The 27,556-nt window shown below is 40.0% G+C and overlaps 1 protein-coding gene across 10 annotated transcripts in view; it reads left to right on the top strand.

The window, feature by feature from the left end:
- NAV2 (neuron navigator 2) overlaps positions 1-26,645 on the top strand; it is a 431,305-nt gene extending 404,660 nt beyond the window's left edge. For 4 of the 10 annotated variants that reach the window (XM_030038641.1, XM_030038637.1, XM_030038635.1 and 1 more), the window contains 18 exons: positions 793-876; positions 1,495-1,606; positions 2,103-2,248; positions 2,826-2,846; positions 4,470-4,478; positions 4,880-5,052; positions 7,797-7,950; positions 8,483-8,642; positions 9,138-9,238; positions 11,010-11,105; positions 11,264-11,432; positions 13,439-13,674; positions 14,804-14,958; positions 15,449-15,520; positions 16,005-16,201; positions 16,641-16,759; positions 21,535-21,738; positions 22,850-26,645. In XM_030038641.1, the coding sequence (XP_029894501.1) occupies positions 793-876; positions 1,495-1,606; positions 2,103-2,248; positions 2,826-2,846; positions 4,470-4,478; positions 4,880-5,052; positions 7,797-7,950; positions 8,483-8,642; positions 9,138-9,238; positions 11,010-11,105; positions 11,264-11,432; positions 13,439-13,674; positions 14,804-14,958; positions 15,449-15,520; positions 16,005-16,201; positions 16,641-16,759; positions 21,535-21,738; positions 22,850-22,975 (2,334 nt within the window). In that variant the 3' untranslated portion in view covers positions 22,976-26,645. The remainder of the gene's footprint in view (positions 1-792; positions 877-1,494; positions 1,607-2,102; positions 2,249-2,825; positions 2,847-4,469; positions 4,479-4,879; positions 5,053-7,796; positions 7,951-8,482; positions 8,643-9,137; positions 9,239-11,009; positions 11,106-11,263; positions 11,433-13,438; positions 13,675-14,803; positions 14,959-15,448; positions 15,521-16,004; positions 16,202-16,640; positions 16,760-21,534; positions 21,739-22,849) is intronic. The other 6 variants (XM_030038644.1, XM_030038636.1, XM_030038638.1 and 3 more) reach the window with 2 other exon arrangements.
- The last annotated feature ends 911 nt before the right edge of the window (positions 26,646-27,556 follow it).

Genomic DNA, 27,556 nt, shown 5'->3' with positions numbered 1-27,556 from the left:
AAAGTGGCGAAATGTGTTTTCCATTTCTCACAAAATCCAAGCAGCTTTCAACAACTGAGAAAAGTACATGAACTGGATTAGTTTGGGATGGGGTTCTTCAAAAGACCTTAACTCCTAGGGAGGTGTTTTTGTTCTCCATGTATTCTGGACGTAGGATTGCCCGTTTTACAGAATAAATGAGAATTCCAAACTGGGTTCTCGATGTATTCTGGACGTAGGATTGCCCGTTTTACAGAATAAATGAGAATTCCAAACTGGAAAAAAAATTCCTGTTTACTGCTCTATTAGAGTATGTTTGAGATAACTGTCCTGGCTATTGAAATCATGGTATCAAAGAAGTAGATGTAGCTGCTGACTGAGGAGCCACCTCCAGGAAATCTCCTCCTGCTGCGCCAGGTCACGGTATTACTCCTACATCTGTGTTTTCTAAAGCTTTTGGTAGCAGCTGCTGCCGAGCAGGACATGGTTTATAGCCTAAAACTGCATCATTTCATAGTGTGCTGCTAGTTGTGGTTGTACGTGAAAGGGCTGTCATTTTCTAAAATTTTGAAATTGATCTGTTACCTTCGGCATTTCTATTTTTCCACAATTAAATTGTTCCTGATAATTTGTTTGCAAGCATTTTCACAACGTACGCTCTACTCATTTGACCTTTTCTAATCAGTGTTTTTTTCTCCATATCATTTACACAACGAACAATGCAGTGCACTAGGTGGTCCATTTTAAACACCTGCAGAAATATTCTTCTTTGGAGGGAGAGGACAAACTACTTCTATATGGTTTAACTTTCAGGCTCACCTGGTGGCAGCGTTTGAGCAGAGCCTGGGGAACATGACCATCAGACTGCAGAGCCTGACAATGACAGCGGAACAAAAGGCAAGCTTGAAAAGTATTTGGGGAAGTCTTAACTTCTGTTTTTAGCATCGTTGCTTGTGCTTCTTCTGTAGTTGGGGGGGGGGGGGGTGGGGTGTCACATATACCGTTTGCCTTAGCTTCCTCAATTGTGGTAATGGAGTAAAATGTAATAAAAAATTTATATAAAAGACTCGCTTTCCTCACTGGGATGTTGTGACAACTGATCAGGTTATTCCTATAAATTGTTACTTGGAACACATCTTCAGTATTGCATATGTTTGTAATAAATTTTTTCCCAGTGCATCCACACATGTGCATGTCCACGAGAAACACCAAGAAAAATACTTGCAAGACAGGCAACATTGGGTTTTTGGACAGTAAACTTGAATATACACATTTCTGTATTACAGAGCACGTACGTTTTTTTTTTTTGTCTCGTAATAACCAAGCTATTTTGCAGCCTATCGAGGGTGTGCTTCCCCAGGTATACAAAACCTCATTTTTCATCTCCTTGTACATACATATATTCCATACATTCTCTATCAACTACCAATGCACGGATTGAAATGTGGCTCCTTTGGAGCAGTTAGATACCGTCCGCATTTTCTGATGTATCGCCGTTTTTTTTCCTTATTCAAGGACTCAGAACTGAATGAGTTAAGGAAGACTATTGAACTACTAAAGAAGCAAAATGCTGCTGCCCAGGCTGCCATCAATGGAGTCATCAACACACCTGAGCTCAACTGCAAAGGTGAGAAACAAGCACCAGGTGTAGCAACCGTGCAGTGCTCGTGAGACTTTAGTCCTCTTGGTAATGGCTGATGTAACCGTCAGAGATCAGCTTTGCCTCATGACCGTGCTCTAGGTACGTGTTTGGTATCAGGTGGGGATTTGAAATGGGTATCTGTGTAAATAGTGTGATAGATTCTACAGAAGTAAGTGCATGTGTTAGACACATGAGAAGGTATTTTCACAAAGCTTGTCCACCTTCAGTGTGAGCTCACTGAATTTACTGTAAGCATTTAGTAATTCACCCATCTAGACAGTGATGTGAAGCAGCAGGGAGCGGAGATCCCCGTTTCAGAGCTGTCAGGCACTTGGCTTTATTTTCTTTCATGTTTTCAGTAATTTCCAACAGAAAGTCTGAATGCGGTCCTGTCTTATCTCACTTCCCTTACTTATCCCAGTAATTTACACTTACATCAAATTTCTTACATAATTTTGACGCCACCTCCGTTCATATTCAGGACCCGGAGCTGCTCAACCCACAGACCTGCGGATCCGAAGGCAGCACTCTTCAGACAGCGTCTCCAGTATAAACAGTGCTACCAGTCACTCCAGTGTGGGAAGCAACATTGAGAGTGATTCAAAGAAAAAGAAGAGGAAGAACTGGGTGAGTGTATTTTAACAGATTGCGTGAGTTCTATATAAAACTGTCAGAACATGCACGGTGAAATCTAGCCGCTCAGCTCCTCCTTCCTCCCCTCACGCAACAGGTCAGCACAAGGACTATGCACCGTTTAAATCCTGTGTAAACTCCCTTTTGAAGGCTTAATTGAGTCGTAAGTGATGTATATGCTTGTGTTGACTCTGCCTAGGATTGAATTTTAGCTTAACAGCCAAAAGGCCACTCTTAAATTAGAAATAGCTGTCAAAGATCAATTCTGGCTAAAAGTAACATGGTGTCCAACCCCTTAGGGAAAACTCGACGTCTGTCATTAAAGTAAAACAAATCCACAATGAGAGATCATTCTTACTTTTTTTTTCTTTTTGGCTCATAGGGCTTTCTTTTAAGTGAACGCGTTAAACACTTTCAGAACTGTGTTTTGAACATCACTGCAGAGTTCTACAACAAAAATATACCAATCTTCCAAAATTTATTGTGCTGGACATTTATTTTGCAAGATTTTGCAATGCTTACCTTTCATTTCCCGTTTTTCCTTCTTTGCTCATCATGTACTGTGTACAAGGTACCCTGTACTGGAGGAAAGGTACATTATATTAAACTCCATTTTGAATTAGACCATAACTGCCTTAGTGACCTAGTCTGATTGTAGTTTGGACTAAAGTCCCTAGATCCTTTATCGTAGCCAGTAAAGCAATCCACCCCTCCCTTCCCACTGAGTCTAAGTCTCCCCGGATCTTTTGGGTGTACAGAAAAATCTGTATAGCTACAAAATGTGGTTTGAGCTGGTAAAAGCTTGATTTGTATTTGCACGATGTCCTCTCAGAAATGTTTATGAAACTCCTGAACTGTAAGAAACAGCTTCCTGAGCAGGTTCTTGTTTTTATTTCTCTCTTATCCCAGTAGTTTCATTTTGGTATCTTGCCAGCGCCTTCATAACAGCAGTATTTCCACTCTGCCCCTTAAATAATTGGTTGAATGGAAACAATGTCATCTCTAAATCCTTCTTGTGCTGGGTTATGCATTAGTTATAGACGAAGAAAATTGTTGTAAGTTTTAAATTGCTAGCGACTCTTAATTTCTGACACAAACTTTCCGTAATCATTAAGCCTTAGTTAAGATAAACACTTTTTAAATTTTTGCTTTAGCTTCTCTTCTTTGTTATTGTAACCTAGTAGCTATTATCCTACATCAGCCTACGCTTCTCAGATGACTATTTTTAAGGAAGGTTAAGGAAACATCTCCTTATTATAAAGAGAAATAAATAAGGTTTGCATGTAGTAGAAGAAACAGGACAGTATTTTTATGTTGGTATTAAAAAAGAGTACATCATTGCTGTAAAATGAAGATTGAAAATTAAATCAGTCATTTAGTGAGAAAACAGAAGTTGAGTCTGATTCACACATTGTTTATTCCACAAATACTGATGAAGTTCTCAGCCAAGATCTATTTGTTATATGTAGAAACAATGCAGCGGTCCATTCAGAGCTGAAACACCAGACTTTCAACATTTCTCACTGTAGAAGTCTTTGTCTAGTTTAAAAATAAGTTTCATCTCATATTAAGCCAGGCTGTTTACAAATGTAATTTGTGATAACGTTAAACGGTGTTCATAGAGTGTCCTGAGTTGGAAGGGACCCGTGAGGATCATCAAGGCCAAACCCTGACTCCATACAGGGCAACCTAAAAGTAAAACCATATATCTAAAAGCGTTGTCCAAACGCTTCTTGAACGCTAACTGTTGAACTGTAACTTCGGGATAATATCAGTTTAGTCACATGCATATTCATTCTTTTTGTTGTTTGGAAAATGGCAGTCACATTAAAAAAGGTCCTTTCAGTTGCAGATAGGTAGAGAAGATTCAGTCTTTTCACCTGGTGAAATACCTGTTCCTGCAAGGAAAAACACAATATTAACTTGGCTGTTAGGCAAAACTCTCTGTCGGAGCTAAGGAGAAAATATAATTTAAATAGTTAAGAGTTTTGGGTCTGGCGTCTCTCTCAAGTAACGCAAAAAATGACCGTAAGTTGTTTGAAACACCTGGTTTTGGAAAATGCAGGGTTCCAGTTTTAAAGTAACTGTTGGTCTTTGTTGATTATTGGTCATGTTTGTCTCAGAAATCCGAAGCTTTCCTTATCACTGGCTTTATCTGTTAAAACATGTCTTTTTTCCTTCCCCCAATTCCTTTTGCTTGCGCTTCTTCCGGCAGGTCAATGAGGTAAGGAAGACCTACTTTAAACTACGAGATACAAAGCTAACCCATCCATTTACATCACTAACCGTTTCAGCATCATTAACCTTGTCTGAGCCACCTTACATTATAGGCTGCAAGTTGTTACAATGTCGCTGTAAAGCTTGTTGCACTGAACAGAATTTGCTATAAAATAGTTATCTTAAAAATAGGAAGCATTGATATCCAGTCCTATTGACCTTATTAATCTCATAAAATAGTTAAGGGGGAAAAAAAAGCTTTTTTATTCTTTTTTACCCATATTAAAATATATGTGAGTATGGCTGTATCATTTGGAGTATTTGCATGTGAGAGTTTTTACTCTGTGGCTTTTTTTGCCTGGTTTCATTCTTAATGGTGTGCCTACTGTTGTGGTCTTGTTTTTTCAGCTACGCAGCTCCTTCAAGCAAGCTTTTGGTAAAAAGAAATCTCCCAAGTCAGCATCTTCTCATTCGGATATTGAGGAGATGACTGATTCTTCGTTACCTTCTTCACCAAAGCTGCCACACCACAACTCTACTGTTTCAACACCGTTGCTGAGAGCTTCCCATTCCAACTCTCTGTAAGTGATTTTTTTTTTTTTTTACTTTTTAAATAGAAAATGGAGCGGAAGGCGTCTTGCTGCATTGGTAGAGGAAAAGAGAAATATCATGCTTTGGAGAGATCCAGTGTTTTCCGTGCTAGCTTTACAGGACATCTCTACGCCGCTTTACAGAACCAAGCAGAGGCAAAATGTACCGTACACCATCCTGTCCCTTTTGGTTCCTCTGTGTAAGAATCTGTAAATCTGTATAAGCGCTCCAAGAGCTTGATAGCTGTTCAGCCGCGTGCGCTGCTGAAGCCAGCTCTTCGCCATGAGGCCACAGCAGATGCCACAGTGGGCCAAACAGGATTGTCCTGTAGGTCAGGGCTGCTGTGTTGTCACTGATCAGTCCTACTCCCAAGCATCACTTACGTTATCTCCCAGAGCTGGCGGGGGCTGTGTTTTGGGTGAAATCCTTAACCCTGTCATATCGGCAAAAGAATGAGCAAAGATCACACTTTCACCTACTGCCTATTTTGAATGCTCTGTAGTCTGAGGAGATTACAAGCAGAGGACTGAGAAGTTGAATTTATGTGTTAAGGGAATTAAAGGTATCTAACTGACTCCCAACACAGTACCTTCCAGTGTCCAGGAAGCCAAAAATCACTGCATCGTTACTGTAGCATAATTTAATATTTCATTGGGGTGCGCTCTCAGCAGAACGTGCTGAGTGTGAAGAGTCTCTATAACCAGAGTGACCTTGGAGTGCAGTATTAATTGGATCTCTTGCTGTTAATGAAACAAGCCAGGCCAAGCCTGAGATTTCGTTTCTCTGTTGGCTAAAGGCAGTACATACTGTACTAATCCGCCATGAGGAGTTCCCAGTTAAGTTGACAAATTGAGATAAGGTAAGGATTTACTGGAAATCAAACAGCACGGTTTAGCGATACAGCTGAACTCATCTAACAGCTTGCGCCTGATGAGTGGAGATGATCTGCTCCTCTTTTCTTCTCTACCTCCCCAGCCACCTGGGCCTGGTCCTTCCCTTGCACTGGCTCTGCAACTTCTCAGGCAACTCCACTGAGCTGATGCAACATGCTAAATTATGTGAAAAATAATTTGACAGAACCGTGAACGGGTTTTTTTCCCCAGGTTGCTGGGTTGGCTCAGCTCGGGGGTCTGATCAGACTCTGCTGGGTGCCAGAGCCGGCGTAAGCGTGGGGACACGACAGCAGCACAGCCCGGAGCAGGCTGGGGAAGGGGAGTGAGAAACAAATGCGCTCCTCTGGGTAGTAGCAAGCTATCGTACACGCTCATCTGTACGACCAAACCATACCCTTTTGCTTGTGTTTGTGTGAGAATGAGATGTAGACTTAAAAGTCAGGACTTCTGCTCTGCTGCTTAACTCATTTTACGTTCATGGGAAGGTAACAGGCAACCTTGAGGCTGCATTTTGGCCACCTGTGAAGTAAGTAATTGTCTCACCGCACTGTTTTGAGTCTCAACTCACATTTAGAATGTGCTTGGAAAACTTTGTAAAACAGATTTTATGTTAATTCTGTGAGTTGCTTCGTCACTTGCGTAGGATAAATAAATAACAGAAAGTTGTAAGAGGCAGTATTGTGAAACATATAATTAACAGACAGCCTTACGACCTTGTAGATGTCATGCAAAGCTTCCAGCCTGATTTTAGATCAAATGCATTTGAGTAAGTACCCAGACTTGGAAGTTTTGCCCATCGCTTGTTTTCACATGAAGAGGTGAAAACAATAGCAATAGTTTCCAGCCGTATAACAGCGATGAAATGTTAGTAGCAGAAGATAATCCCCCGTGATTTTTTTTAAAGCTTCTCCAGTCTCTTGAGCCTCACTCAGTGAGTTTCTGGTGACTACAGCAAATCGTGCTTTAGAAATCTAAGGCCAGAAAATTGTCAAATGATGATCCTGTCTATCGTCAGTCAAAATGCTGTGTGCATATGTCTCGTCTTGACATGAAAGCCAAAAGGCTAAACTGGAGAAAAGAGTAAATATGGGAGCTGAGGGAGGGCTAGAGCACAAGTAAGACTTGTGTATTTTGGCTTATTGGCTTTTTGATGGGGAAAACATCTCTCATTAACCTGATTTAGGGAGAGACATTTTAAATGAAATCTCCCTCAAAGCATGCAGCTGTGTAGTTGATCTTTATATAGATACACTTATGACTGTGCTGAAATGTTACTCACCCAGAATCTTTTTTTTGTGGGAGGAGGGAAGGAAAACGCCACCAAAAATTTTTTAAGCATGAGTGCTTTAAAGCGAGCAGGAATTTATCACGCTTCAATAGGTGTAGAGTTCCAAAGCCCTCCAGAACAGTTCAGGGAAACCCAGCTGTGCGCACCTGGTGAGCTTTAAATCTGTCTGTAAACTCATCAATCTCCAACCAACTGCTGTTACTGCCTGCACCCCCTTAATTTATTTAGATTTTGGCTTTAGAAGTTTTCCTTTATGGCAACTACCATGAAAAAAATGAAGACTATCCAATAGTAGGTCATTTCCAGAATTCCGTTTCAGATGCTGATTAAAGAAAAATAACCCTCAGACATATTTATTTCACTACTCTCTAATGTTTCCATGACCTATTTAATATCTGATTTATGGTATCAGTAATCCAATAAGCCGACACTGTTGCCTGCTTCCTGCAGAATAAAAGGGTTTTATTCCCCCTTTACTAATAAATGCTAGAGAAGCACCATCCGAAAAGTAACAAATGGTCTCGTTCAATGTCTGTTTTTTCATCTTCTCCAGTATTTCTGAATGCACCGACAGTGAAGCTGAAACGGTCATGCAGTTACGAAATGAGCTGAGAGACAAGGAGATGAAGTTGACCGATATTCGTCTGGAAGCCCTTAGCTCTGCTCATCAGCTTGACCAGCTTCGGGAGGCGATGAACAGAATGCAGGTAAGAAATAACCACCCCAAATATTGCAGTCTATGTTGGCGTGTGAAAGATTGGCCAACCTGCCACACAGCAAAGACCTGAAAGAAGGTAAATTTGAAGTTTTTGAATGCTTACTAAAAGTTGTATTTAGCTTTGTCCCAGTGTTAAACCTCGTACCTTCATTAAAAGTCAGCTTGAACACATGAATTCTGCTGCCCTCAACTCTGCAGCTCTGTTTCAACCCTAAAAACCTATGGAGAGATCATTTTTGTTGACCGTCAGCAACTCTTAGAACGTTCCCATGCTCTCTGCCTTAAAGTAGCTGCATTTCAGCGTTTAGTGAATTCCCACGTATTTGTGTTTTCTAGGATACTTTGAAAAGTTTCATGGAAGGGACATTGTAATAATTAAAATCATTAATTTATTAAAATAGATTAAAAAGTTACGAAAATGGCATTTCTGCTACACTATTACTTATTCTTAAGGTACTTATGTTGCTGTCTTTTAAGTGTGTTTTCACTGTGCCTTCTAACTCCTCACTTGTCTTTTCAAGAGTGAGATTGAAAAATTAAAAGCAGAAAATGATCGGCTGAAATCTGAAAACCACGGCAGCTGTAGCAGGGCTCAGTCTCAGGTTTCCATTTCATCCTCTCCAAGACATTCAGTGGGTCTCTCTCAACACAGTTTGAACCTCACGGAGTCAACCAGTCTCGGTGAGTTTAATGAGAAAGGCGGTGGGCAGGTTTTATCCTGCACTTGGAAGATTTGGTTTGGTTAGCCATGGAAAAATGAAAGCATGAAAATTATTAACAGTTGAGGTGTGGAAATATGTCAGGAGCTGGCACAAAGCCTTCTTTTAAAATGTCGTCATAGGTCTGCTACACCCTAGATCGGAGTTGTCCAATTATGACCTCAGCTGCGAAGAGTCATGTTTAAAGCCATTTAATGGTGTACATTTGCCAGGGGATATATCGTAGGAAGGAAAATACAGAGTAACTGACTAATAATTTTCAATGACCTTCTCTTTTTAAGAGCGATACTGATACTTGGTAGGGAAGTCAGTAAACCTGGTTCTTGTGTTTCACCTCGGGGCATGCGAAGCCCAGATGCGTTGTGTTTGACTGCAATAAACGTGTTGGCGTGAACCAGAATAGTCTTCATTGTTATTAAGATACAGCTGTGAAGCTGTTGATGTGTTCTGTTCACAGACATGCTGTTAGATGACACTGGAGATGGCTCTGCCAGGAAGGAAGGAGGCAGGCACGTCAAAATAGTTGTCAACTTTCAGGATGAAATGAAATGGAAGGAGGTGAGTTGTGTTTTCGTCCCCAGCTTGGAAATAAAAGTCACTTTGGAATGTGCCAGGGAATTCAAATCCAGTTTGGTTCGAAGGCTTTTATTTGCAAAAGACTTCTTAAAATTTTCTCAGCAAAATAGTTCGCTGGTGTATCGCTAGTAGATAGACGAGGCACTCGGCTCCCTCCCGCTTCCTTGGAACTGCTGAGAGCCAACACCGCCAGTTCAGTTGTCTCATGGACTCACCTGCAATAGCTTTTTACTTTGCAGTTTCTTGTTGGTGCCATCAGCCCTGGCCGTGAGCCATGTCGGTAACACAGGATTGCTAGACTAGACCGTGTGTCCGCGGTGTAGGTGATAACGTTACAATTCAAGCCTTTCAGTAGTATTTCTGAAAACCAGGCTGCTCTTTCGGCGTCAAGGACTTTAGCAGGCTAATCTGTACCTTGGCGTAGCATCTGTTTAAGACTGGTATCTTAAAAGTTGCACAAAGCACTTGGGCCTTCCTGTTAAACTTCAATAAAATTTTAACTAATAATGAAGATGATCAGATGTGTTGATAGACGGCGCACCGAAGTGCTAGAAGCACCGATATTCTGGAAGAACTTTATCGATCCAGACCGGGAGATCTATACTTTACCATTCTAGTTCAAGTTGTCCTCTCTAGTACAACTGTCCCATTTTGAGTTACATCTTTCAGATGTTCTCCATTCACAAGTAATTGAAAGAATCCTAAATACCCAAATACATTTCCAATATTGTAAAATTGCAGCCCACCTCACGTGTGTAACGCGTGCGTGAATGTACGACACAATCTTTACCAAGCACTGACCTTGCTATCTCATGTTATGAGTATCTGTAAAAGTGTATTTAAGAAATAATTTGATGTCTTTTGTAAGAGGGGGACAAAAATTTGAACAGTCGGAGGTAAAACTGACTCAGCAGATCTTTCCATTAAATGCCAATTTTGCATTCATAATTATAGCCCTGGATAAGCAAATGAACGGTAAAACTAAATTGCTAATTCTGTTGGACTCCACTGTGCTCGCAGTCAATAAAGTTACCGTGCGGTAATGATTCCCTGACGTTTTAGTTGAACTGTAAGTTTTATAATAGAAATTGGGTTTTTTTCAATGAATGTTTCACAGTGAGGGCAGCTATAGAATAGAAAAGTGAGGTGTGTTCTGGTTTTTTTTAACCTGCCTTCGAAGTCAGAAACAAAATGCTGTGATATACCAAACATAACACAGAAGTTGTTATATACAAATATATATACATATATAAAACTCTCTCTATATATAACTATTTATATATGTAACCATGTATAATTTCTATTTATATATTTAGATTTCTATGTCCACAGCAGCATTTCTAGAAGTAAATAGGATAAGCCTTGCAAATGCAACCTATTTGACTGTGAAGTCATGGAAAAACAAACAAGCCGTGAACTTTTCTGCCTAGAATTTCCCTAAGAGTCTTTCTGTCTTTTGGCTAAGCTGTAATCCTCTCAGAGGTTTTTGAATTGTTCGTGGATTGATTAATAAATACCTTTTACTTAACATCAGTACCACTTAAGATTTGTGACTCTCAACACTGTAGAAAGTGTTCAGTAGAAAACAAGGATTTCATATAGCGTTCAGAATTCACCATACAGACTGGTAAAGATGCACCATAATTTTAAAAAAAAAAAAAAAAAAAGCCGTTATTTTAATTACATTAAACAGGCTTGTCTGGTACAGTTAGGATTTATTTATTAATTTAAACTCACATTTCTATGCATTTAGGATTCCAGGCCTCGCACCTTCCTCATAGGCTGCATCGGAGTCAGTGGCAAGACCAAATGGGATGTTCTGGATGGGGTCGTAAGACGCTTGTTCAAGGTTAGTGAGTACAATTTGCTGTGTGCTTGAATTCTTCTGTTAGATTTTGATGGTACCAAGCAATATTTAACTTGCTGTGATTATTACTATTGTACCATAGAACAAAGTCACAGAGATTTCAGTGCTGCCTGACTTTTCGCGTCCCTTTTTCCCCCTAGGAGTATATCATTCACGTGGATCCCGTGAGCCAGCTGGGACTGAATTCAGACAGCGTTCTGGGCTACAGCATTGGAGAAATCAAACGCACTAATAGTGCGGAGACACCTGAGCTGTTGCCCTGTGGCTATCTGGTTGGAGAAAACAACACTATTTCAGTTACCATCAAAGGTAATTACGCTTGACCTGTCTGCTGTAGTTCTCGCTAATTACAGTTTTATCAAAGCTTGCTGTGTCAAGAAACTCAGAGGAGTAGAAACGTTTTATTGTTTCTTTTTCCCGCCCCTGCCTTTTATTTACTAGTCCTTCTATTTTCATTTGATAAAAACAGCACTTAAAGTATGCTAAGTCTATAAATTCAGCAAATTTCCAACCTGTAAGAGTAGGAATAATTACACACACAGCAGTTTTCTCTTGAACTGATGCCTGGAGTTGTCCTGGAGAAGACCTCACACCACAAGGGACGTAGTGGAGTTGTCTGAACAGCAAAGTACCTTCCAAATGAATAAAGCCCCAGAATTTCATTACCTCTTTGTAACAGCTATAGTTGTTATTTCTTTCATGCAGAGTAAAAAAATTCTTGATTTAACTTGCTCGGTTGGTCTCGCTGAAGAGTCCCTCCTTAGGCACCAGTAAGGAGGGATCCCAGAATTCATGGGACACCTTAAAATCTGGGGGTTTTTTTAAACATATGGTTTTCAGAAATCTCATCAATTTCATTATATCATACTGATAAGAACTTAATGCTCATATTTCTCATTTGGTTTCTCAGGGAACCGTTTTTATATGAAAACTATACTGTGAAACTAGATTTGAGGGAAAAAATCCTCAACCGCTGCATTTTGAATGTACATCAGTTTGCTCGAGGTTACACCAGTGAAATCTTGAGCATAGATCTGCATACAGCAGTAGCGTATTTGAGAGCATTGCCAAACACTCTGCAGCTCGACTTCAAAGTTTGGCTGTGCCATTTGACTGAAAGTATTTTGTTTTTTGAATATTGGTACAAAAAATCAAATCACCTTGGGTAGCAAATCAGCGGGCAGGAAGACAAAATGAGCCATGAAATATCTCAATTTACTGAAGCTTGATGTGAACCCAGGGTATTCTGCCTACTTGGAATACGTTGTCCAATAGTATAATCTCATTTGAAATATTGCTTAAGGACTAGCTAGATCTATAAAGCTGCAATCTGGTTTTATATTTAACTTGCATTGGCTTGACTTGTACTTGAAGGTTCATATGTGATAACAGTTTTCAATAAAATAGAAGTGTATTTAATCAATTTATGGAAAATCGCATATACCTTTGAGTTAAAAAGCTGCCTATATAAATATTTAATATTCCAAGTAACCACTGAGGTGCAAACATTTCTCTGTGTGATCTGCCAACTTCCCTTTCTGCTGTTTATTTTGAAGCACTGTGTATTTTCCCTGAGCCAATTCCGCCTAAACTGACTGCTGACATTGCGTAAATGCTTATCAGTAGGAGTTTTATGTTAGAAGAGATAACTATCAGCATACAGAGAAGGAGTTTAATTACAAGCGTTTGGGAAAGTAGGGGGAGTTGATGATAGCTGCTTTTTTTGTCTAGCGATTCAAAAGTAAACAGGTAAATTCTGGATGAATGCGTACCGTACACGGCAAAATCCTGCAAAATGGATGGTTTGTGTGTGAAAAGCGTGGCCTGGGGTCATTTAGGATGGCGACTTTCATAGGGCCTTGGACACCGTAGGGTGCAGCTGAGTACTTGGAAAACGGAAAGCTGAAGGAGGGTCCAGGCTAAGCCCACAGGTCACTTCTGCGCTTGTTTTACCAGCTTTATGTGTGTTCCTCTCGACCGCGGGGGATACCACGGTGGGGAAGGGCTTTATCTCTGAAGTGAGCAACAGCTTGGTCAGGTGGGATCTAAATCTGCTGTTTCGAAGTGTTATTTTGGGGGTTTCTCCTGCTATTATTGGGCCCAGGTACATTCACAAAATCACGTTTTTCAGTTCTCCGCTTTGACTATCTAGTCATTTCAGCTAATCTTGATTTGCTCAAACTCCACTAACGAGATTGCTTTGCAGCTTTGCAACTACTTAGTAAAAAAGCCCCAAACCCCAACCTTTTAAAAATGCAGGTAATTCAGGTAAAAATTGGGAATCCCTCTAACTGAGGAACCTTTTCCTGTTGCAGGTATCTGCGAGAACAGTTTGGACGGTCTGGTGTTTGAATCACTGATCCCAAAGCCTATACTGCAGCGTTATGTCTCTCTCCTGATGGAACACAGGCGGATTATCTTATCTGGCCCCAGTGGCACTGGTAAAACATACCTAGCAAACCGTCTGTCTGAGTATATGGTCCTTAGAGAGGGCAGGGAGTTGGCCGATGGCATTATTGCAACCTTCAACGTGGACCATAAATCCAGTAAGGTGAGGACACAGAAATCATCCTCGCACAATTCATGCTACCGTATATCAAAAATGAGAGACTCCTCGTTTCTTAATCCATCGAAAGCTGATTTTAAACTTACCTTTCTTTTTAAAGCATTATGTTAATCCTGAAGGGAATAATATTGAAGGTTTTCAGAACTGCAGATTCACCTGATTAGGGGCCTGAAATAGCAGGCTTCCAGGTGTATGTTTAAACACCTAAAGGTGTCATGATTTTCAAGTGGTTAGGAGCCTGAGAATTGCCCAGGAAGTTAAAACACCTGCATAAAATTCCCAGCAACTTAAGCAATCCCTATTGCACGTGGGCATTTTTCCAAAAACCTTCAAATGCATCTCTAGGCCGTCAAGAGTTTCTGCAGCTGCAAGTATCAGCAGTTGTAATCTGCATATGCTGCGTTTGAAGTGACTGTTGTCCAGACACATTCCTGTGCCGGTAAGGCAGGTCACTGCTTTTTTATGTGCTGCTGGTTTTGCTGAATATACCTCCAGTGAACGTCTAGATTAAAGAAAAAAAAAAAAAAAGGCAAAAAAAAAAAAAAAAAGCTGTATATTTGATGGCCTTAGGCACATTTTCCTGAAGCTCATCCTTCTTTCACAGCATCACTGAAGGCATCCGAATTTGGGCTCTGCCGAGGGATGCTTTATTCCAGATTAAATTTTATCAGCTGTTTTTTAATAGAAGCACAGTTGCAAGAAGATATAACAAACCTAGCTGGAATGCAGAGTTTGGTTTGACATATAGAGAGTTGAACAAGTTCCCGAAAAGAAATTAAAATGCGTTTCAGATTTCTGAGTGTCAGATTAGGACAGCGCGAATGAAAAAAACACAAACCAAATGGCAAAATCTTAGCCCCCTTTAAGCCCTTATCTCACACAGGATTTCTGATATAGTCTTTGAATCTTCAGCATAACCTACAAAAAAGAAGGAAAACCATATTGTTCTGTTTTCTCGTGGAAAATGCGTGCATTTGTAAGATGGCAGGCTCTTTTGCTTTAGATCGCAAAGACAGTAGCTTATTCATCTTCACTGGATTTTATGAATATGAATATGATGAGAATTCTCTTTTCCTTTTTTTTTTCTTTTCTTGTCTTTATATGTGCTTCGCAGGAACTGCGCCAATACCTGTCCAACCTAGCAGACCAGTGTAACAGTGAAAATAACGCTGTGGATATGCCTCTTGTAATCATTTTGGATAATTTGCATCACGTTAGCTCCCTAGGAGAGATCTTTAATGGACTTCTAAACTGCAAGTACCACAAATGGTAAAGAAATAATATCAGAACACACTCCAGATTTCAGTACTGCAGTCAGACCACTGCCGTTGCAAAATGTGATCGCAAAACCGAACTCGAGATTAATTTGGTAAAGTGGACCGAGATGGCTAGACCGTCCACATTATGGAAAGCACTGCAGAGGGTTTTTTTCTTCATAAAATGATCCAATTCCTCTGAAATCAGTAATAAAAAAGTAGTAGAGGGTTTGGGTAATTCGCATTCATTTCATGCAATGGATCTTCAATACTACAGCCCCATTTTTAGTGAGCAATCCTGCTTTGAGATTTCTGTTTTGCTTTCAGAATTTGATGTTCTCAGAAGTCAGGTTCTCAGTAGAGAATCTGGTTATAAGTAACTACAAAACACTTCCTTGACAAAAGAGGTTTGAATAACCTTTTCTAACGTTGAGATCTTCCTAAAAAGTTGTTTCTCAAAATTTCCAAGTTTTATTTACTTGATTTTTTTTTTTTTTTAATAGTCCGTATATTATTGGCACAATGAACCAAGCCACCTCCTCAACACCTAATCTTCAACTTCACCATAATTTCAGGTACTGTTTATTCATGTTTCTCATTTATGTTTGTGGGCTGGCAAAGGAGTAATGGCTACTGAGTCATCTGAAATTGTTCTTATCAGCTGTAACAGCAAACTGAAAGAGAAATACCATTCGCTAGTAGTTGCTGCCCTAACATGTGCAGCTTTGTTATGATGCTGTTATTAAAGTAACTGCAGTTCATAAAACTTTTCCTTTTCGGAGGAATGTTAAGATATTTGATTCTCTAACAAATTTTAAAGGAGGTAATAGGCAAAGCAGATACTGAATGAGAAATAAGCTGAAGCAATACAGGATACAAATTGTTTCATCTAGTGAACTCATGATTCCAAAATAATTTTTGCTAAGAAACGTATGTGACTGGGATAGCCCATTTTGATCATGATGATAATCTAGAAATCATAAGAGAAATTTAGTCCAGAATAGTTATGTTCAGTAGCATGAAAGAGAAATAATGGACATTTCTGCTGTTCTGCCATAGATGGGTGCTATGTGCTAACCACACTGAGCCGGTCAAAGGCTTTCTTGGCCGTTTCTTGAGAAGAAAACTAATTGAAACAGAGATCAGCGGCAGGATGAGAAACGCAGAACTGGTTAAAATTATTGATTGGATTCCCAAGGTCTGGCAACATCTGAACAAATTCTTGGAGGCTCACAGCTCCTCTGATGTTACTATTGGTAAGTGCCCAGGCATATGTAAATATATGTATTTTATTTCTTTATATATCAGGTGCGTCTGTGTACATTTCCCTGTGCTACATCAGGTAAAAAAGATTTCTTTAAAGCCCCACTTTTAGATGCCAGTGTACTCTCAGGCAAACTGTACAAGAAGTTTCTAAACTTCCCCCCCCCCCCCCCAAGAAAAAAGGACTTCTTTCTAAGTCCTGGATACAAACTGTGTTATGAGATCTGGTTAATTGTTCTCACCTTGAAGGCTGTAGTTTTTCAAGTAGATTCAGAGGATTTTTGAGCTCAGGAAGAGCAGTTCACCAGGTAGCAACTTACGTTCTCTCATCCTCGGCTTCTTTCTCCAGGGAGCCAGAAGTTTTTGTTTGGTCCTATTTTGATGCATATCATGATTGTCATTTGAGTGTAATATCTGAATTTCCCTTTCCAGGTCCACGGCTCTTCCTCTCCTGTCCGATAGATGTAGATGGTTCTAGAGTTTGGTTTACTGACTTGTGGAACTACTCCATCATCCCATATCTTCTGGAGGCAGTTAGAGAAGGGCTACAGGTGAGCAGGCAAAAGTGAAAAACCATAGGTCTTGGATGGTATCTATTCAAAAGACAACCCAGCACTGGACAAACCTGAATAACGGCAACATTTTCTGTAGGCAGAACTTTGCACGCTGAATACCTGCACGTCTGTGAAAATGTAGCCTAAATTGTCACTTATTTCAGGCAGAATTATTCTCTTCACTGGGCAAACCATTTTGAAATACCGAGTGAAGGCACCGAAAGTCCAAATCAGTTTTTTGAAGTGTTTACATGCCAAACTACTGATTTTTTCAATGGGGGGGAGTTAGACACCCAAGTATCTTCAATAATCTGTTCCAGAAGCACACCTTAAAATTGTACTGTGCATGTGAAGAACGTGTTTGTAGTCATTAACTTCGTTAATGTATTTTCCTCTGCAAATCAAATCTTTCAACAGAGGAGGAACAAAGCTGTGTATGGAGAGAAACGTATTAATGAGAGAAACATATTAATGAGTGACAGGATCAGTATCAGTGACATTTTGATTACTTCTCAGTCTACAGGATGAATTTTTTAGCAGAGTCCTTCATAATTCTTTCAGAGGCCGTAGTGAAATCAGCATTGACTGCCGGTACTTAGTAACTGATTCATACTCTAGCAATTTGGATGGTTTTATGCATTGCCACACAATTCTTAGTGTTTGTACGACTAGAAAGCTTGTTGGGATCAGGAGGAGGGCTCCACAGAGGATTGTTATTGACTTGCCATGCAACTATGGAAAAAATGACCTTTTTTTATTCTTCGGTCCTCTGTTCACAAAATAAGCATGGCAGCACGTAGTTTAGAAGACAGTTTTGGAGACGGCGTAATCAAATATCAGTAAATTCTGGGCATTGCGTGCATGAAAGTAATTATTTTTGATACAGCTGCTTCTGTGAGAAAGCTCTCCCTGTATTTTGGTAATATGAAGAGCCAGGATAGGTGGGGGCACCTGAAGCTTTCCCATTGCAGCATCTGTTAGCAGACGGCTGATTTTCAAGTCACTTTTTTTTCCATAGAGCTAAACACGAGATCACACATACAGAAATAAAAAAGTGGATCACAGTGAGAGTCTGGAAGATTAGAAAAGGGCTAAAGGTAGATGGAGAATAGGAAATTATGGCAATGCGTTGGGAGCTTGTGTTTTGGTAAGAGGACAGATGCCATTTTGAGGGCATAACCTATAATTAGATCTGATAAAGGTAGGAAGAAGGTAGTACCTTCTGTATGTAGAAAGACTCATTAGAAAGATAAAAATGTGGAAAGGGTTCAGAAAGAGCAATAGGTATCATTGAGATACAGGAAGCGTTATTCAATGACAGATATGAGAAGCTCAAACTATTCAGTTTATTCAAGAGGAAGCTAAAATATTACTTGGTCTATGGGAGTCTTCTGGTTTACACTTGCAAGGAAAAAAAGTCTAGTGGTTGTTTGACAAGTTTGGACTAGAAAAATTCAAACTTTAAGCAAGACACAGCTTGTTATTAGTAAGAACAATTAACAGTTACGAAATTTTACTTAGAGAAGTAATAGGTTCTTCATCACATACGTCTCTGTGTCTGAAGTCTTTCCGAAACATGAAATAACTGCAAGTATGAGCTCCATGGAGAGCCAGTTGTGTTGCAGAATGCTTCCTTCGTGTTTGTGAACAACAGTTCTCCATTCTGCTACTGCTTAGGGCTCGCCATTGCAGTGTTTGTCAGGGTGCCTCGCCATTAAGGTACGTAAAAAAAAAAAAGCGTGAAAGACTTCTCTTGGAAAATACTGGGGGTTTGTTTTGATTTACTTGTTTGTTACATTTCTTTTCTATGCGGTACCCTTTCTGTATTAGAGGTTCAGCTCTCATCTGCATGGAGTACTCTGCAGAGAATGGAGAAGTCATGAAAATGCACCAGCCTGTGTACTTGAGGAAGTACTCAAAAAAAAAAAAAAAAAAAGCGGGGCGGGGACATGGACTTTACATTGTCCAGTTAACAACCACCTTGGGTTTCGTTTGCTATCTATACAGCAGAGATTTATAGATGTTAACGGAGAGAAGACAACCCTGTCATAGAAAAGTCAGCTTTTACTAACGGCTTCTCACAAGTCTATGAAATACATGAATTCTTCAACAAGTTTTGGTTAAAATTTGTGCAAACTATGTTTGCGATTTGAAATTTGTCGGTGCCTGGAGGCTTCATTTTCTTTGGGACGATTGTGATGAGCTCTTAAAGATGAGGAACATGATAGGGCCTAAAGTACGACACACATAGAGAAACTTTGCTGGAAATAGAACAGGAGACCCTTAACATAAAACTTCCTGTAAAGGAAGGTAATGGGAGCCAATGATCTTTTTGACCTAAAAGAAGTGTAAAGATTTCATGTGACTTTGTTTCCTCCTGGAAGGGAGAAAACTGATACTCACAGTGGTTCTCGGGCTCCTTGTACTGTGTTTTGAAGCTCTCCTACTGGCTGACGAGTAGGTTTGGAAAGCACTGAAAAATTAGTAACAGAAATGAAGACAAAGACCAACAATTAATAAAACCATCTTTTTGCTTGCTTGTTTTGCCTTCTATATCTGCATCTTTCCTTAGGTTATTTGAATGACTTGCGTTCCAAGTGTAAGGCTTTCAGTTTCTCACTTTGTGCTGCAGATTCTGTATCCACTTCAGTCTCATTTCCCCAAATTCTACTAATTCATTTCCATTGAAATAATTTCTGAATTTAGTCTAGAATTTCTCTTTTGTCGAGTCTGTGGATAAGAATGAGACTTCAGTACTCGAAGAGTAGCCAGAGTTGTGCTAATTAACAAGCTAATGCTAGAAATGTGTGTTTCATTTGGGGCTATTTTCTGTCCCCCACACCCACAAAGGCTCCTCCGAGAACACATCTTCTCTCATGAAATTGCCTGCCAGAAAGGAAGGGTGGACTGCTGATTTCACTCTGATCTCTGTGGATCTAAACTGAGCTATTTTTATATTTCTGTTTCTCATTTAGAGAACTATTTTGGGTCAAAGACAAGCGAGCCAAATGGATCCTTACAATAATTGCTCCCATTGGAGCTGAGGTTTTTTGTTCTTCAAAACAGGGATGTGAAAATTAGAGGGTTATGTAAAACCCCAGTTCTTCCTGCTTGGTGTATCGATACAGAATGCAGCACCAGCAAAAAAAAGGACCCAGAGTCCCTGTGGCTTCCTGCCACCGTCACTCGTACTCCAGTCATTCCTCTTTGGTGCTTTGTGAAGCAACCTGTTCCATCCTTGCCCCCGTAATTGCTCCCTAGAAAACGTGCGTGTGAAAGGGATGGACAGAACTGGTTGCCATGGAAGGGAATAGCGAGTTAGTTGTTCAGTGTCTCATCTGCCGAAGATACGTGATTTCATATATTGAAATGGGAATTTTACTTACTAGCTGATTTCCAGAAATCTGTAAATAGTTAATACAGAATGCTCTTCTTCGGCCTATCATAGCAGTTGTTACGCTGTGGAAAGTAAAAATAAAAAGGCCATCTTGAAAAACTTTCTAAATATTCAGTTTGAATCAGGGAAGTTCCACACAGACCTTCTGGGTAGCAAAGATGTGAAAAAATGTAAAATCCTCTCCACTTAGCAACTGACATGTATTGCTGTAAATTCGAGCACGAGATTAAAATAGGAGATCTGGTTTACCACAGCTTGGAGACTTTATGCTGGGAAAATAATCTAGTGGAGCTCAAGGATGACCGAGTATTTGGGTTGTGGGAGAGGCTTTAAGATTTTAAGTTTAAGATTGCCTAGCACCATCTGCTGGGCACCTCTGCTCTGCCCTGGGACTCGCTCCGTTCTGCTTCAGAATAAAGCAGATCTTGGTATTCAGAGCCATTTAATACTTTGTGCGTGCAAAAAATAAAACCACAGAAAACCCAAGAAGAAATAGCGGTGAGGAAAGCGAGATAGTCATAGATCCGTCAGAGAGCTGATGAATTTCTTGTAGACCACTGCTTTTCCCCTGTGCATTGTGCAGGAGAGTTCTCCGAGTTCAAAATGCAGGGAATGAGCTCCAGTTGCTGAAGGATATTTAGGCTGAGATTTATAAAGCAGAAGTAAAAGTTTTCAAGTGGCTTCAAGTTGTAGTTATGCTTTTGAAAGTCATGTGGCATTAAAATTAATTTATTGTCTAATGGAGGCAATGTTAACTAAATACAACAAGAAGAATACGTTGGGATTCAGTAACACAGTCTGTTCAAAACAGAAAAAGTTTTTGAAATGGAGCTTGCTTACTTGAAATAGCAACGTGACCACAGACAAATCCTGCTGGCGCTTTTTCTTGGTTGAATACAAAGAAATTCCCCTGACTTGAAAACCTTTTGCTATGACATCCGTCGTTACTGCCCGATGACAGGTCTCCCGTTTCCTCCTACGCATTCCACTGATGGCGGTTTCACGACGACGGCAAACGTAGATAAGGAAGGCAGCTGCTGGTGCGATCCGGGTGTCAACACTGAGGGCCTCTTTTGCGTATTGACTTTATTTAAGTTAACTTTATTAAGCGAGGTTATTTTCAGGTCTCCCTTTCTTCAACTGGCGCCAAGAGAAGGGCACTGCAGTCTCAGAGGAGGTGGTCAGCCTCTTCCAAATCAGTTGCCATCAAAAATAGCTAGAAGTTTGTATGTCATTAGGGTAAGGGAAATCTCGCTTGGCTTTGTTCAGCCCTGCTAGCAAGTGTCTTCTGCCACCCCAGACTCCTGGCACATTCATTTTGGTTAGGAAATGGTAGGCTAATAGGAACGTTTTACCTGTTTTTATGCGTTTCCAGTTGTATGGGAGGAGAGCGCCCTGGGAGGATCCTGCCAAATGGGTGATGGACACGTACCCCTGGGCGGCCACCCCCCAGCACCACGAGTGGCCTCCCCTGCTACAGCTGCGACCTGAAGACGTGGGCTTTGACGGCTACTCGATGTCACGGGAAGGCTCGACCAGCAAACAAGTTCCAGTGAGTGACGCTGAAGGAGATCCTTTGGTAAGCTGTCATTTTGGAAACAGCAGAACCGCTTCCTTTCCCTTGTTTCTAGGGATTAGAAACAGGAATTAAAGGAGTAAAGGACAGCCGGGTGTTTTAGAATGAGAAGGCAACGTTTCTGGGGAAGTCGTCAAGTCAGCTCGGGGAATGCATTCGCACAGAAAACCCGTACGGTTTTGCAAGAAACAGCGGCAGAAGCTTTTCGGATTCATTTGTTGAGGATATTTTGAGGATTCGTTTTTTGAGGAGTGACTGAGGATGTGCGTAATAAACTTAAATTCTACACTGCGGAATTAAATATGTGATCTTGTTACACATACTTGAATAACACAGCGGAACCGTTTCATTTAGCCTGTTTTGCCACAATCGCAAAACAGGCTTGTTGCTTTACTTCACGTGGCTTTTAGAGCTGTATTCTTGACACCAGATGGAAATTGAGATTTTGCAAGAATACCTGAACTAATAGTCTCCATGGCTGGTGTCAGATTTATGAATCAGAAATACCACACAAGCATATAGGGAAATGCCAACATGTATAGAATGTATAAATTGAGCTTGAAGGTAACACTAAATATGCATTTTCTTGCAATGGGAAACAGTTGCCGAAGCTGCTGTGCAAACTACATGCCCTGAAGTTGTTCTGTTGAGGCATACGTTTTTCTGTACAGCTAGGAGTATAGATTGCATGTTACAGTTTTTACATGCTCATATATACCTATACAAATATCAAGCTAGATATTAGGACATTCGGATTTGCCTCTTTTGACTGATCTGTCCATTTTTCCGTGGGTCAGAGGAAGACAGGGGTAGGATGCTTGCAGAATCCTATCGAGTGCGGCGGTGGACTAGTCCCTTCAGTCTTCTCATTTTCACCTTTACTGGAAAAGCAAACTTTTTATGACTAACTGGCACTCTACTATAATATGATTTACAGTTAATATCCCAGTGAATATCTTAACATTAATTAATATCTTAATATTAATTACCCCGCTTGTTTCTTCCTTTCCGCTGTTACCCACTGCCAAAGTGAATGCCACTGTAGCTTTCATATGGAGCTGGTACTCTTTCTACCTCAGGCTACAAATAATCGTGAACTTCTGTGCCTTTGTAGATGAACATGCTCATGAGACTGCAAGAAGCAGCCAACTACTCAAGTCCCCAGAGTTACGACAGTGACTCTAACAGCAACAGCCATCACGATGACATCCTCGATTCGTCTCTGGAGTCGACGCTGTGATCTTTCTCGGATAGAAAGAGGTTGTTTCCATTATTGCTCTCCCACTCGGCAAGAACCCTGATCACAGACTCATGAAAAGAACACGTACGTTCCTGGGCTGGGCTGGGATCTCAGTATTAGAGCTGCAAGAACAACAAGACACTTGGAGTCAGTCTTGAACCTGGGTGCAGGCAACCCAAGCAACCTTTGTATTGTTTTTCTTTTGACGATGATGAGAACTGCACTATTCCTTTGTTTTCTTCTGTTTAGTTGCTGTAAGCTCTCATGCCTAAGATACTGAAGATGTTAAAAATAATCATCATGACTAAAAGTTGAAGGGGCGGGCGGGGGAACTTCACAGCTATGAAGCAAACAGCTTTGTGCCATGTACTGTCCGGAAGGAGAGGGGAGAGGAAATTTTTGCCTATGCTGCTTCTGACCAAACACATTTAGGTGAGGGCTGGACTTTTACCGATCAGCTTTGCGGATTAAACGCAGCTTCATATAGTTCTGGTGCTATAACAATATCGCTTGCCTTGCTAGTAATACTCAATAAAGGCAAAGCTGCAAAACAGGGAAGTTTGAATAAATATTAAAAAAGAGAAAAGAGAAAAGAAAAAAAAAAAAGAAAAGAAAAAGCGCTGCTCTCCTTGCCAGTCTGAGACCTTGGCTTTCTTTCATTGTGTGTTTATAAAAATATATATATAAATAGGAATATATAAAAATATATATACAGTCTGAACAAATCAGGTTTTTTCAAACACTGTGTAACAATCAATCCTACTACAAGTGAAAGATCAGGTAGCCCTTTGCTAGTCAGGGCCTGATTCTCTTCCCACTTTCATCCACGTGACCAAGTCGGTTGACTTCAGCGGCGTTACACCCAATTTATTTACACTGAGGAGAGTGAGTTTCCCTCCTCTGCAGAAGTCAGCGAAAGGGCCATGCCCCGTGAAGTCCTTCAGCTCCAAAGGACCTTCGGCAGTGCGCAGGCGTTGCGAGCCCTGTACGCGGAGGTGAGCTACACCCCTGAAAAGGGATTAATCGGACTTTCAGTTTTTAATTCTTGCCATGAAATGTTACAGCCGTTTTCTAAAAACTTGGGGTTTTGTTCAGAGGTTTCGTTCCTATCAGCACAACCATAAATGGGTTAATTAAAACTCAGCTCTGTGACAGTTCCAGTGCTACTCTAGTGACAACATTTACTTCCACGACTTTTCTTTTTAATTGCAAAAAAAAAAAAAAAAAAATTAGTATTTTAGCAGTATTCAGGTCTGGGAAAAAAAGGAGGGAAGGTACTGCATCTTTTAAGTTTAGCTGGGCCATGCCTTTGAGTTTTGGCAGAGCTGTGAACCTGGTTTTATTTCTCCTCCTCTCCGAACGCACACACGTACACTATCAGTGTTAAGGCTTGTACTTCTGTTGGGGAACAAGAACACCTCCCAAAGAATTGCACTTTCCTTTTTACGGCAGCAAATGCTTACACCACCATCACCACAACGTCAGCTGTACCTCAGCAAAAACATCACTCCTCAATATTGATTTGTACTAGCCTTTCCAGCTGTCTTTTGGTGCTGACTTTTAAAGCGATGCCTTATTTTGTACTAATTGTGTTTGATTAAATTAGTGCTGTATATTATGGGATTTTATTTAAAGAAACAGGGCTAAAGTCATCTCTTGGAATATCATAAGTTGCTGTGAATATTGTTTGTATGAGATACTAGAATTTGTTTAAATGTGACAAAAAAGGAGGGAAGTGAGATAACTTTTCAGGTTCATATCAATCTGCAGCTAATAAATCACTGAAGAGCTGTTTTATACAGGCAGGAGAAAAAAAAAGCTTTTCAACTATAATAAATGCTGTCATGAATAAATTACAGGAATATGCTGGTTTTTCAATGTACAGAAAGAAAACTTACTGCAAACACTTTTTTAAGAGCTTGTGGGTTTAAAGTAATATAACAGACAAGTTCATGCTTCTGTGACTCAGCTTGAGAGGATCGTTTTATTATACCTCATGACTTTCTGTAATATAACTGTACTTTGTCTTACTGAGCTGGTCTTGAATCTGCTCCTGTTACAACTTTTAAGTGCTGATGACTTTTTTTTTTTTTTTTAAGAAAAATATTGTAAAAGAAAAATTTAAATATTTTAATGATGGGGGGAAGAGCTTGGTGTTGTTACTGTTTTAACCTTTTGAACTCTATTTCATTATTTCACTGAATGAAATACCAAGGGTTACTCGACCAATGTTCCTAATCCAGCTCTTGGTACTGTAAAAAAATGGGATAAATCTGTATGGAATCAAATACATAGCATGCTAATGATGAGTTTGAGAGAGGTTAATTTTTCCAGTAGTCTTGACAATTCTGCTTCCCAGCACTGACTTTACCTGCTACTACTGTGAATTTTGGTACCTAATCCCCCAACTGAATCCATGCAGATAGAGCATGTGCCTGTTAAAAAAAAAAAAAAAAACAAACAAAAAACCACACAAAACAAAAAAACACAAACAAAAAACAGTTGCAGGGCTAGGGCTTTAAATGGACTTAATATCCTAGAAAATGTCTCAGTTAACCTTTAACTGAGTGCTATAAGACATGTTTAAAATGGTGTTTTATTTGTGGGAAACGGGGTATTTTTTTTTTTTCTCATTTTTAATCCTGTGCTTAAGCTCAGGAAGGAATTTCTGTTAGCTGTTATTTTTTTATTGACACTAGCTTGGATTACAGTGAGAGGCAATTTTGAGTAGGCTAGTCGTTCTAAGCATCGCAGTATTCAGTGTCTTTTCTGAAACTTTCGGGAAGCAGGGTTACCTGTTGTGCACACGTCTTAGTTTTTATCAAGACTTTTCATAGATTAAGTCTTTCTTTAAGTGACTTTGTTCTCCTTTAAGGCTTATTCAAAACGCTTCTTTTTTTTTTTTTTTTTGCCTTTTTTTCCTTACAAAGTTGGCTTGTTTAAAAAAAAAAAAAAAACCAACAAGAAAGAAATGCAAGATTCTATGCAACATTCATGTTGAGTTATAAATTGAAAGTATAAACCATTTTCTTTCCTTCAGAACTGCCAAGAATGATACAGGCCATAAATGAGATGTGGTTTATTTGGGGAAGGGGAGGGAGGGGGTTGGTTAACCTTTTTGTACATTTTGAAAGAAGCAAACTGATATTTCATTGTTGATGCTTAACTTCGATATTATGTGTATGAAATCTTGTCTAAATGTGGCAATTTTCTTTCAAGAAAAATAATACAAAAAACAAAGCAAAAAAATCTTTCTTTGTCAATATTAAATGGAAGGTTGCTGTTTTGATCTAGTCGTTTCCAGTGGAACAGTTTATGAAATATGTTCTATAAGATGTACATTTTTTCATTGTAACATAGAAATGTAAATATTTGATTAAAAGTGCTGCATTTTGATGAATTTTTTCTAGCCATTTTTAAAGAGAAAAACTAGGAATTGAGTATTTTGTGTACGTTTATGATGTTTTCCATTTGCTCCTCTCCCTATTTAATTTTCAGTTCTCATTTAGGATTGGAATTTGTGAATGGTCTGTTTGAGATCATGCCTCCCCTTTCTCACCCTCCCGTTTCTCCCCCTTCCCCGCCCCCTGTGTCATGGAGAATAAAGCTGATGATTGTACCAGTCTTAAATTATTCATGATTCAATAAAATTGATGCTTATTTATTCAGATTTGTGGCTTCCCAGAACTTTTTGTCCCTTCTTAGTCAACATTTTCTATTTTTATTTGAAGATTGTGGGGTTCGCTTCTTGTTTTTATTGGCTTCTTGTAAGTACTTGTGAAAAGATGCCAACAGCCCTTACCCGCATCCAGGAGGAAATTTAGCAGAGGGACTACACCAATACAATTCTCTCCCATAGCTAGTATTGGCGCAGAATATCCATCAAGATCTGCTCAAGGCAAGACCGGTCCGGCCATTTAGAGTGTCTCTGCATAAAGCTCAGAGTCAGTCAATACGTGGCCAGCAGGCTGGACAAATCCTGGTACCAGCTTCTGTTTCAAGAGAAGTCCCTGTGGATCGCAAGGGCTGCAGGTGGCAGTGTGTGTTAGGCTTATTCTGAACACGCTTTGCAGAATGAGCTTCTTAGAACGGGTTGGGTTGGAAGGGACCTGTAGAGGTCATCTAGTCCAACCCCCCTGCGATGAGCAGGGACATCTTCAACCAGATCAGGTTGCTCAGAGCCCCGTCCAACCTGACCTTGAACGTTTCTAGGGATGGGGAACTTCTAGGAGTACTTAATTCGGTGACCCTGGGCAGATCAGACTGGTCACTTAGAATAAAACCATGACATTTTTTTCATTTGCAGAAAAAACATGACAGAATTTTTCGGGTAACTTTGCAAAGGCAGACTATTGTTGGCATCGCTTCGATTTCCAAGGCGAGATCCAGATTGTGTGTGTCCCCCAGCATAAGTTTGAGGCCATCTACAAGTCTTCGCTTGCTCTGGTAGGTCTTTCACACTATTTTCATTCTCTTCTCTGCAGAACTGATTTAAAGGAAGGAAACTTCAGGGCATTAAGCAATTCGGTTCATAGAATCGTAGAATGGTTTGGGTTGGAAGGGACCTGTAGAGGTCATCTA

The sequence above is a fragment of the Aquila chrysaetos genome, chromosome 16 (assembly GCF_900496995.4).
Source record: "Aquila chrysaetos chrysaetos chromosome 16, bAquChr1.4, whole genome shotgun sequence".
NCBI classification, from domain to species: domain Eukaryota; kingdom Metazoa; phylum Chordata; class Aves; order Accipitriformes; family Accipitridae; genus Aquila; species Aquila chrysaetos.
The sequence above is the reverse complement of the archived record's forward strand: the minus strand, read 5'-3'. Positions and strand labels throughout refer to the sequence as shown.